The sequence below is a fragment of the Mus musculus genome, chromosome 17, assembly GCF_000001635.26.
Source record: "Mus musculus strain C57BL/6J chromosome 17, GRCm38.p6 C57BL/6J".
NCBI lineage: Eukaryota > Metazoa > Chordata > Mammalia > Rodentia > Muridae > Mus > Mus musculus.
In genome coordinates this window covers 17,969,931-17,982,148 of record NC_000083.6, presented here as the reverse complement: position 1 = coordinate 17,982,148, position 12,218 = coordinate 17,969,931, and the positions used below count along the sequence as shown (strand labels likewise).

The 12,218-nt window shown below is 39.2% G+C and overlaps 1 protein-coding gene across 1 annotated transcript; it reads right to left on the bottom strand.

Annotated features, from left to right (window-relative positions):
* Positions 1-10,471: 10,471 nt before the first annotated feature.
* Fpr3 (formyl peptide receptor 3) lies at positions 10,472-11,691 on the bottom strand. Its single transcript, NM_008042.2, has one exon. It carries the CDS (start codon positions 11,678-11,680, stop codon positions 10,625-10,627), a length of 1,056 nt encoding a protein of 351 aa, NP_032068.2. The 5' UTR covers positions 11,681-11,691; the 3' UTR covers positions 10,472-10,624.
* Positions 11,692-12,218: the final 527 nt, after the last annotated feature.

Here is a 12,218-nt window from a genome sequence, read left to right as displayed (position 1 = left end):
AATTTTTAATTTTATTTAAAAAGATAATATGATTCATACCTCCACCTCCATACAATCAAATGAATCCACTGATCTTTTATCCAAAAGTGAATACAAAGTCCTATTGAAAATCACAATTGCCTTTGATATTCTCAAATATAAAAGCATGCAAAATTGCCTGATATCTATATTGTTCTCCTTACAACATTTATGATAATGAGACAAAATGAGAAAAGAATAAAAATATTTGGCATACATAAATATGTCTGCAAGATAGAAAGAAGAAATATTTCTTAAAATTACTGGTAAATGTAACTAGTCACATGTGTATAGGTCCTTATTTATAATTGATGTGCTCGTTTTCAAATTTCATATCTCACTTTTCCTCAGATATTTATAAGTTTGACCCAGGATGGATAAGAAAAACCTGAATTATTGGAAAGTCTGAGCAACTAACACATCTGCCTGACTTGAGTTCTTACACATTTATTGTGATGTAAATGAAAATATACAGTCATCGTGACATGCCCTGAGAGGTATCCTACATTATAAATGTGTTCTACCTTCTCCACCATATAGTATCAGTGTAATCAGGATACTCCTCCAGCCTGAAGCAGGCTAAGCCAGACCTTGACCTTGCTGCCACTAAGGAGATTACCTAGGGTGGAGCCTTCCTCCCTAGATCACTCCATTGTTAAGCCACTGCAGCTGTTCCCCTTCAAGATACTGCTACCTGCTGGGAGGCCACTGAGCTATTCTGGAGTCTACACCCTATCCTGCAAGTCATCACCTGAAGCTGGTTCCAGATTCCAAGGATGAATTGGCGGGGATGGGCCTCCCCCTCTTTATAAGTGCATTTGCCATTAAACATTTGAGCTTTGATCAGGAAACTTGACTTAGCTCCATTCTTTCTCTTGACCGCCTAGTTTCCCCTCTCTTTTCAGGCCTGGCTTGCCTCCCAGGTGTACCCCATTTCTTGTGAGCTGCAGGCTGGCTTCCAACAGTTTGGCTTCCAAACGTGGGACCTGAGGAATGGCAGAAAAATGCTGGAGGAACGCTGCTTGGTATGGAGCTCCAAAGGAAGAAAAAGAAAAGAATCGTATCGGGTGCACAGTGAGCAACAGGTAAAGTGTTGCAGGAGGTGCAGAAAGATATGAGCTAAGTGTGAATCAGCGCTAACCCAGCATTGGATTCACTTAGGTCAGCAGCGAATTATTGGAACTAGGAACTGATCAGGCGATTGTCCGCAGTTTTCTAAAACTGCTTTAGGCAGGAGGAAAAAGGGTTTAAATTAAATAATCAGGGGGATGTCTGCAGTCAGGAGCTGCATCAGGCGGCAGAAGCAGGGTTTGTAATAATAAAATAATATAGAGGAAAATGGATTTTGAAACTCTCCCAGAGGCAGAGAAAAATTCAGGGGATGCGCTGCCCTTTTCTCTCTGGCCCTTACAGCAGAAGTTCTCTGCCCTCTTTTTGTTGTCTAATGTCTAGTCTAATGTCTGGTGCACTGGTCCGTTTATGTGTCAATTCATGTGTGTTCATGTCTAGGTTGTCTGAATGACTGAATGTTCTGTGTTTCATGTTGAAAAATAAAGATGGCTAAAACTTTATCTGCTGGTTCAGGTAGAGAGTGGCTACACACTTTAGTCAGGATCAGGCATAGCAGGGGAGCCACTGCTGGAAAAGATGCTCCGGAAGAAAGGGAGTCTGCAGCCTCTTAGTTTTAGAGCAAAAAAAAAAAGCTGATAGACAGGTTTTTTTTTTTCCTGGAGGATTCTCTGCAATCGTGATTGTGTTTGGCAAATGACAAAGTGCTTTTTTATCTTATAATTATGGCTAGAAAATTTGAAATTCTTTGATTGGTCTAAATTTATTAGACTCGCGTAGCCGCTTCATTTGGTTTTTTACTGGTCTTAGAGGTGTAATATGTTCTGCGTGCCTTCATCACAAGAGTATTAGCTTATAAGTTTTTGGGTATGATCAAAAAGGTGTAACACTGGTTACTAGAAAGTTAGCTTTAAAACGGTAACTCAGGTTTGGAGTCTTTCAAACACGTGGCATAATGCAGGCCAAAAAACTAGGCCTCCTAAAGATACTTCTAGTTGAGATAATATTTAATGTGATTATTATCCTAAAAAGTAGAATTAAAGATAAGATTTAAAGCAATGTCTCTTTAATGAAGCATTGAAACTTGCACTGTCATGCATTCATACGTATAAATTGTCAGCCAAATTTTCACAACGTGATAGTGAAGTTTTGATGTTTATTCTAAGGTAATAAATTGTTTTGAAATTGGGTTTTGCTTTTCCAAGGTTTTAGTTATAGTCTAATATTGCAAAAGAAACTTAAAAATTCTGAAATCTGTCCTCATAGCAAGAGGAACTAATCTCAGAGCAGCCTCTACGGGGGGGGGGGGGGGGGGGGGGGGGGTGACTTTCTTTTTTTCTTGCAAACAGTGCCTGAGGAAGCTCTCAAAACTTGCCTCTCCTTGCCTTCAGGGAAAATTCCTTTAGCTAAAAGAGCATCTTTGCAGATCTACCAGATTTTGTTCTAAATAAAGTTTAAATTCTAAGTTTATAAAAGGTCAATCAGGCTGTAGAATTTATCAGGACATTGCGATTTGACTTTCCTACTTCATGTAAAGTTATTATAGATTTAAGAGTTTGTTTTTTCCTTTGCATCTGGAAAATTGTAAAGAGCTTGCTTCTAGTGAGCTTGTAATCACTGGAAAATTTTGCCTCTAGGTATGGCTTATATAACCTAACCTCATGTAATAAAAATTCTTAGTGTCTCTGCTTCAATACAAGAAGCTAAGAGTTTGAATCTTTCAGTGTATATTGTTTCCTAAGTGGAAAGTATTTTATTAGCTAATGTCTCTCAAGGGAAGTTTACTTTAAATCCTTGCTCTCACACAAGGAGCTTTTAAGTTCTGGAGAGTAGCTGTTGCTCCAGAAAAGAATCAGAGGCAATATCTTTCTAATACTTAGGGTTTTAGTTATACTATAAAGTTGTGGTACAGATAATCTAGAACAAAAAATTGATTTGCTTCAAAAATTTATTTTCAAAAGCTTCCAGGAGATGTTAACTGGCTAAGACCTCACCTTAAACTCACCACAGGAGAACTTAAGCTTTTGTTAGGTGCTATTATTGAGACACAAATTAACTGGCAAAGAACAAAAGACTTTGCAGAAAATGAAGAAAGCTTTTATAATTGTTATCAATAATAATCAATGGTAATTAAATATTAGCTGTGCCCACAGCAATTCTTTGGCAAGAGAAAACATTATTGTAAAGTCATTTTTCTTCTCCTCCTGGCCGGCCCACATGAAGCCAGTCAGCTGCTGGCTGCTGCGGGGTGGAGTCTTGGGGTACGCAGCTTTCCCTGAGCTCTGGTGGCATGAGAGGCCGCCAGAAAGTGAGCAACTTTGTAGCAAACTCAGGGGAGAGCTGCGCTTGCCATTGCCCCCATGAGCCTCTGCCTGTCCCCGCTGGGTTAGCTGTAATTTTCCCACTAGGACTCGGGGTGCTCTGCTGCCTTCGCTCAGGCTTCCTGGCATACAACAGATTGGGCCACTGCAGCCTCTTCGGCCTGGGAGAAGGTGAGCCCGAGGTGGTGTTCACCTCAAAGCACAGTTTTAACTTCCCATTAAGGTTGCTGTAGTATTAATAAAGAATTGTAAGATAAATTTACATATTTTAGAAAACCTATAACAAAAATTGTGTCTTAAAAACCTGACTAAGTGTCTGTTCCTTGTTCAAAACAGCAATTAAATTGGTTATTACAGAATATTAATATTTGATCTATTGTATACCATCATTTTAAATAAAATTGACAATCATTATCCCAAAGATAAGTTAAAAATTGTTTTTATGCATGCTTCTGTATCTTCTATAAATTCATGCATGCATCCATCCCAATTACTGTGTTTCAAAACAGCCCTTTTATGGGAGAAAAGTATATGTGAATTGAATCACATGCTTATTCTTTTGAGTTTTCTCCTGCTTCAGCACAGATAATTAAATTGTGTGCTGTAGAAGGTGTTTTAGAATGTTGAATAATCAAGCTTTAATTTGTATCTTTATTAATATATACATATATATATATATATATATATATATATATATCAGAGCTTACAATTGCTTAAAATTGCTCATCCCTCAGATGCTATTAATTCTCAATCTTGCAATTGCTTATGCAACTCATAAGAAAAATACTGTTCCTTTAAGAAGACTATTTTTGGACAGTTAAGAATTTGTCCTGGGTTGCCTGGAAAAGACCCCCAGGATTTGCTTTTGTGTTATAGAGGTTTACATAAAGCTTTAGCTGATAAAGGATTAAAGATAGCTCCTGAAAGGATACAAACTCAGGATCCTTATAATTGTTTGAGTTTTAGACTTACTAATCAAACTGTTTTTCCCCAGAAGATAGTTATTCACAGAGACAACTTAAGGACTTTGAATGATTTTCAAAAATTGTTAGATGATGTTAATTGGCTTCACCTCTATTTAAAGCTTACTACAGGGGAGTTGAAACCTTTATTTAATATTCTTAAAGGGAGTTCTGATCCTACCTCCCCTAGATCTTTAACCTCAGAAGGATTTCTGGCCTTACAACAAGTGGAAAAAGCTATTGAAGAATAATTTGTCACTTATATAGATTACTCTTTGCCTTTACATCTGTTAATTTTTAATATGATTCATATGCCTACAGGATTGTTATGGCAAAAGTCTCCTCTAATGTGGATACATTTGAGGATTTCTCCTAAACATAATATCTTGCCATATTATGAAGCAGTAGCTCAGATGATTATCCTTGGAAGGAAGCAGGCACTAACTTGTTTTGGCAAAGAGCCAGATATTATTGTTCAGCCTTACAATGTAAGTCAAGACACTTGGATGAAACAGCACAGTACAGATTGGTTGCTTACTCAAATAGGGTTTAAAGTAACTATAGACAGCCACCTACCATCAAGATGGGTTTACAAATTTTTTAAATGTATATGAGGTAATATTTCCTAACCCTTACACAATGCTGTTCTGATGTTTACTGATGGCTCCTCTAAAGGGCGAGGTGGATATCTTATAAATAATCAACAGGTAATCATAAAGACTTCTGGCCTTTCAGCTCAATTAGCAGAATTAGCAGTCAAGTATTTGAGATGTTTTGTCAACAATTTAATAATTCTGAAAGACAGGGTATTGCAGAACTTTAAAAACTCTTCTTCTGACTGCCATACCGGGGGATCCATCACATAATCAGCCTCCAAACGCTGACACCATTGCATACACTAGCAAGATTTATCTGAAAGGACCCTGATAAATAGTTCTCTTTTGTGAGGCTATGCCCGGGCCTAGCAAACACAGAAGTGGATGCTTACAGTCAGCTATTGGATGGATCACAGGGCCCCCAATTGAGGAGCTAGAGAAAGTACCCAAGGAGCTAAAGGGATCTGCAACCCTATAGGTGGAGCAACAATATGAACTAACCAGTACCCCCCAGAGCTCGTGTCTCTAGCTGCGTATGTATCAGAAGATGGCCTAGTTGGCCATCACTGGGAAGAAAGGCCCATTGGTCTTGCAAACTTTATATGCCTCAGTACAGGGGAATGCCAGGACCAAGAAGTGGGAGTGAGTGCGTAGGGGGTTTGGGGGGAGGGTACTTTCAGGATAGCATTTGAAATTTGAAATGTATATAAAGAAAATATCTAATTTTTAAAAAAGACATAAAAACTCTTCTTCTTAAAAAACAAAGAAAGGAGGAAATTATATCCCCATGCACATTATTTAATATATCACCGTGCACATTATTTAAATCATATTTTTATTTTAAGAATTTTGAAATTTGAATGTCAAGGAACTTAATAAATGCCTCATAGTACCTTAAAACCAGACATAATCATGTCTAGGTGAGATGAAAAGGATCTACTTATAGGCATATGACTTGATCCTGAAAAGCTACCTTATTGGGAAAGGGAAAAGCATAGGTTCTCTCCACAGAACTCTGCAGAAGCATGGTGGTGAATTTGTGTGACAAGCTGACAGGTGAGTTCGCTGAGTGCCCTGACTGTAGTGACAAGAAAGTTGAATTGGGTATATGTTTTTGACCCACCTTTGTTTGCCATTTTCCCAGTTTGGACAAGCTAAACTGCCTTGCTTCGAGCTTTTTAAACCTTATGGGACATAGAACATTAGAGACCCTGTAGTCTGACTTAGAAAGATTAGTCACAAGAAAGAGTTATAGTGATTCTTCTCCTTCCCTCATTGTGACCAGTTTTTCTAATTCAATCTTGGACTGGTCTAGTAATAATTCCAGTATTAGAGATTCCTAGGGAAGATAGCTAAAATCTTAATTACCTAGCAAAGTTAATTTGGAGCACAGCCTCCACTCCCAGAGAAGCTGCAGCCTTTCTGCAATTCTCAAAGCCACATCTCCCACACCAGGAGCTCAAAATCTAAGTTTGATCATTGCTAATTTGCAGTTGAATGGAGTGCCCTGACTTCCCCCAAAGAAGCTTTCAAACTGTTGTTTTTCACTGTCTCGGACTTAGTTTTTCAAGCAGGTCAGTCAACGCCCTTCATCCTGACTGCAGCAGGAATGCAGCCTTGCCTCCAACAGCACAGGTGGCATTTATTAATCTTCATGAGGAAGCATTCTAAGTACATCTTGTGGCTTTGGTCTAGATTGGGAATAAGGTGTGTTAATGAGGGCCGGACAGTCAATGACGGGCACCCAGATCTCGGAACCATACCAATCTAAAACAGAAGTACATGCCAAAAGGCTGTGGCTGTTGATAACACACCAGAGTCATGTTTCGTGTGAAATATAACACAAACTAGCTGCACGTAGCCTCCAAGATGGAATTGGATAGTTCAGGAAGATCTAAGATTTCCTAAGACAAGTGTGGCTGCCAGCCACCATAAGTCCCAGGCAGGACTATAGAGCATAAATAAATTTTATGCCTCGGTCCAGCTTTTTTTTTAATATTAATAGCAGGGGGAAATTATAACCTTCCCCAGCCTGAAGCAGGCTAAGCCAGACTTTGACCTTGCTGCCACTAAGGAGATTACCTAGGGTGGAGCCTTCCTCCCTAGATCACTCCATTGTTTAACCACTGCAGCTGTTCCCCTTCAAGATACTGCTACCTGCTGGGAGGCCACTGAGCTAGTCCAGTGACTACACCCTATCCTGCAAGTCATCACCTGCAGCTGGTTCCAGGCTCTAGGATGAATTGGTGGGGATGGGCCTCCCCCTCTTTATAAGCGCATTTGCCATTAAACATTTGAGCTTTGATCAGGAAACTTGACTTAGCTCCATTCTTTCTCTTGACCGCCTAGTTTCCCCTCTCTTTTCAGGCCTGGCTTGCCTCCCAGGTGTACCCCATTTCTTGTGAGCTGCAGGCCGGCTTCCAACAATAAATCATACCTGCTAGTTCCAGAGCACTTTCCTGTAGCTACAGATTCAGAAACAAGTGAAGTCCAGAGTTATGTGCTCTCACTGGGCATGGTAGATTACTCCTGTAGTCCCTATGAGTGTAGTTTGTCAGAAAAATGGCTTGTTCACCAGACTTCAAAGCCATAAGAGTAAGCACAGAAAGCCCATATTGAAAGAGATTTAGAGAGAAAAACAATGCAAGAAAGTATGGAATGTTGCTTGTAATAACTAAGTGATAAAAAGTGATAATATAGGAAGAAGGAATGAGATATTTCCTTCTTAATAACAGAGACCACTACACTTACAGAGAATAAGTTTATGGAGATTGGAAATGAGTATTTTACTAGTGGATACAAAGGGCTAATGGTCAGCTTTTGCTCCTTCATTTCTGGACCTATGAGCAGTTCAAAAAGGAGAGGCAGTACCACAGAGTAAATGCTGTAGTAAATGTCAAAGGACAATGCTCTAGCTCAGAGAAGTACTGAAATCTATATGATGCCATAACTGATTCTCCAAAATAACAAGCCACCTGACTCAGTGATTTTGAAAAATAGCTGGAGTTTGATGTGATTCTACTGACTTTATCTACTGACTCCTGAATTACAGCCTGATATTGTACAGTAGTAGGAATTGAACACGGGGCAACACACAGGCTGAGCATGCTTTCAACTGAGCTACACATTCAGGTCACAGAACCAGATTTTTTTAAAGTGCATTCTCTATGCTTTAGTATCCTCACCAATGGTTGAAAAAAGTTTACGTGGGAAAAGGAAAAGGGGCTTCCCAGTGGTTTTATATTCCCTGAAGCATCTGTTGTACATTGGCCTCTGAGAAACCATAATTCTTGTGGAATATGGAGCTAGGCAAGAGACAGAAGAGCTAGGTATGTGAGGGAAGCCCAGCAGAGGTTCAAGATGATGAATCTCTGGGTAGGCTTCTTTTAAAATACAGAATAGTGCTTGTCTTGGGGTGAGTGAAACAAAAAGCCAATCCCAAATGTACCTTCTGAAGAGATAGGGGTTTCATGGTTTAATCAGTCACATTTCCTTGTGTAGTTACACTTAGGGATTCAGCAGAGGGCGCTAAAAAGGGAGGAAAAGTGGTTTTAAGACCTGACAGAGAAGCTGACTTGTTTTCTTGCTTTGTGTCTGACCAACCACAAGATGGTAGACAGAATCCACTAAGTTACTTTACATCTACATGTGAAACAAATTAAAACACCCTGAGGTTTTAGTTTTGTGTCTTTGATATCTCCATCTCCTACTAGATTCAAGATTGGAAAACATCTGGTTGTATATGCATGGGTTCTCTTTATTAAAGTACCCTGATTACAGGCAAAGGAAAGGGTACTCAAGCTTATTGCACCTATCTTAAAAAACAAACAAACAAACAAATACAAAAACAAAAAAGAAAGAAAACACAAAAACAAAAAACAAAACCTATACATAGTTATTATACTCATGGTCATGTACCCAAAAGACATGATAGCCTATCATACACACCTGCTCATCCATGATTATTGCTGCTGTATTCACAATAGTAAGTAAATTAATTCACCCTACATATATGTAACAATTAATAAAAAAAACCTTAAAAATACACCGTGGATTAAAAAAAAACAGAAGGAGTATATGGAAATTTTGGAAAAGGAAAAAGGAGGACGTAAATGATATGATTATATTAAAATCTCAAAAAAAAAAGATAGAGAAGAAAATGTGGTGAAGGGACATGTGGAAAGATAGGATGGGTCAACATGAAGATTATCAAATGAATTTAATCCGTATATACATATGTAGGCAATGGTTAAAGAAAAGTATATAATTTTCTTTTTATTGACTCTATTTCACTATCAAAGAAATATTTTAAGCCCCACTTTTTTTATATTTTAGAGTTCTTTCCTATAGCAGTTCCCTTAAACCAACTTAGAAAATATTTCTTTTTTGTTTCTTTTTTCTTTTTTATTAGATAATTTCTTTATTTACATTTCAAGAATTATCCCCTGTCCTAGTTTCCCCAAATACCTCCTATTCACCTGCTCGCCAACCCACCTACTCCCACTTCCCTGTCTTGGGATTTCTCTACACTGGGGCATCGAACCTTCTAAGGACCAAGCACATCTTTCCTCCCATTGATGTCCAACAAGGTAATCTTCTGCTACATATGCAGCTGGAGCCATGGGTTCCTCCATGTGTATTCTTTGGCTGGTGGTTTAGTCCCTGGGAGCTCTAGGGGTACTGGTTGGTTCATATTGCTGTTCTTCCTATGGAGCTGCAAGCTCCTTCAGTCCTTTCTCTAGCTCCTCCATTGAAGACCATGTGCTCCATCCAAAGGATGGCTGAGAGCATCCACCTCTGAATATGTCAGGCACAGCAGATGCTGGTGAGGATGTGGAGAAAAAAGAACATTCCTACATTGTTGCTGAGGTTGCAAGCTTGTACAACCATTCTGGAAATCACTATGGCACTTCCTCAGAAAATTGGACATAGTATTACCTGAGTACCCAGCTATACCACTTTTGGGCAAATACAGAGAAGATGCTCCAACCTGTAATAAGGACACTTGTTCCACTATGTTCATAGCAGCATTATTTATAATAGTCAGAAGCTGGAAAGAACCCAGATGCCCTTCAACAGAGGAATGAATACAGAAAATGTGGTACATTTACACAATGGAAGACTACTTAGCCATTAAAAAAATTTCCTGAAATTCTTAGGCAAATGGATGGAACAATATTTCTTATTAGTTAAGAAATAGTGGATAATCCCATCTCTCAGCCTTTCTTTTAGCCTTTGTTGATAAAAATGATTCCCAGGGGGACAACATAAGCAATTTCTACCCTTTCTCTTCAGGTCCCAAAGACAAACCCAGTGTTTGACTTGTCATTTTGGAGGATCAATGAATTTTAGAGCTTCTTAAGAGACCATAGATGATGAGTTCCTTATAGTAATACCATAACTCTTCCTACAACTAACTTCACCTGAAAAACCTAACCCAGTGAGTCTAAGGCCTTCCCAGTTGCTGTATATATAGACTCCATGTTCTCAGTTTTCATACCCTCTGAATATTCTAGGCCCCTTTGACTTTTACTTTTTTTCCCAAATTCGGGGGACAGAGAAGTACTTTTCAGATTAATAATGTTCTTGTCACAGCATAAGGTGAAACAAAAGTGGAATGGGACTAAGGTGGGACAAAACACATCCCACAGCCCCCTCCTCATATTGCCTTTATTTCAATGTCTTCAGGAAGTGAAGCCAAATTGGTTCTTGTATCACTGATATGACCAGAGTCCTCACTCAGGGCTCTCTGCAGACGAGAAGACAGGGAATGAATCAGTCTTTCTTGAAAGTCCTGGCCCATGAAAACATAGAGAATTGGATTGAGGCAGCTATTGAAAAAGGCCAATGAACTGGTTGGATTAACCAACCTGCCAATAATTTTATAACTACCACTAAACTGCATCTCTTTGAGCCAGACTGTGCCTAAAAGGGCCACCAATTGGAAAGGAAACCAACAGATAAAGAAGGAAGCCACAACTCCTGTAAGAACTCGGAAAGGACGGCTGGAATTAACAAAGGCTTTTTTGTGAATCTTTGTAGTGATGAGTCCATAGCAGATGGCAACAAAGGACATGGGCAAGCTGAAGCTAACAATGAACCTGATGATCCCTCTAGTTGTTACAAACGTGATAGCTGTGTTCAACCTTTCCTCAACAGAGTTGCCCCAGGATACAAAGCTCAATCTACAGTGCACATCCCCTCTAGCATCTCTAACTGTAGTCAAGAAGAGGAAAAGGGGCAAAGTGAGAATGAGAGCAAAAATCCAGGACCCAACAACCACATTTCTAGCCAGGCTCACAGTGCGGTGGTTCTGAGCCCAGACTGGATGCAGGACACAAATACAGCGGTCCAAGGCAATGACAGCAATCAAGAAGACACTTCCAAATAGGTTTACATCTACTGCAATGTGAACTAATTTACACAGGAACCAGCCAAAAGGCCATTTTTCTTTCATAGCCATTTCAACAAGAAGGAATGGTAGAGTTGCTGTGAAAGAGAAGTCAGCCAATGCTAGATTCAGATACCAGATAGTGGTGACAGTGTGTGGCATCCGGAATCCAGCTACCCAGATCACTAGTCCATTTCCCAGCACACCAAGGAAGAAAGTGATGGAGACAACCACCATTGAGAGGATCCACAGAACCCTGGAGATGGTAGAATCATAGATCACCACATCTGATCCATTCAAAGGGATAGAGTAGTTGGTTTCCATTTTGACTGCACCTGAAAAAATTCAACAATAACAATTTCTCAGATGTTGCTCCCTCTTACATGACCCCTATTTGGACTGTTCACTGCCAGAGGAAAACCATTTTACCAGTAAAGTTCCATAATTAGCTTTTTCTTGGATGCCTTTCTTGGATAGCATAGCTCTCCAGATTCTGCTTATTCCTAAAACAATTCAAGATTTTCAGACTAATTGTCAAAAAAAATAATAAGCCTTTATGCCGCAGCAGTGACAATGAACTAAATGTGAACAGGCAGCAAAATGTGGGTGACAGGAATTTAACAAATCAATGAATGTGGTGGGATCTATAGACTATCCTTTGGGGAAGGCTTTTCCTCAGTTCTCATGTTCACAAGAGAAATAATTCAGAGGAGAGATGACAAAAGTTTAATCAAAAAAAAATTTAGCAAAGCAATGAACTGTAAACTGCAGAGAGAGAAAGAAAAAGACACAGACAGACAGACAGACAGACAGACAGAAAGAAAGAAAGAAAGAAAGAAAGAAAGAAAGAAAGAAAGAGAGA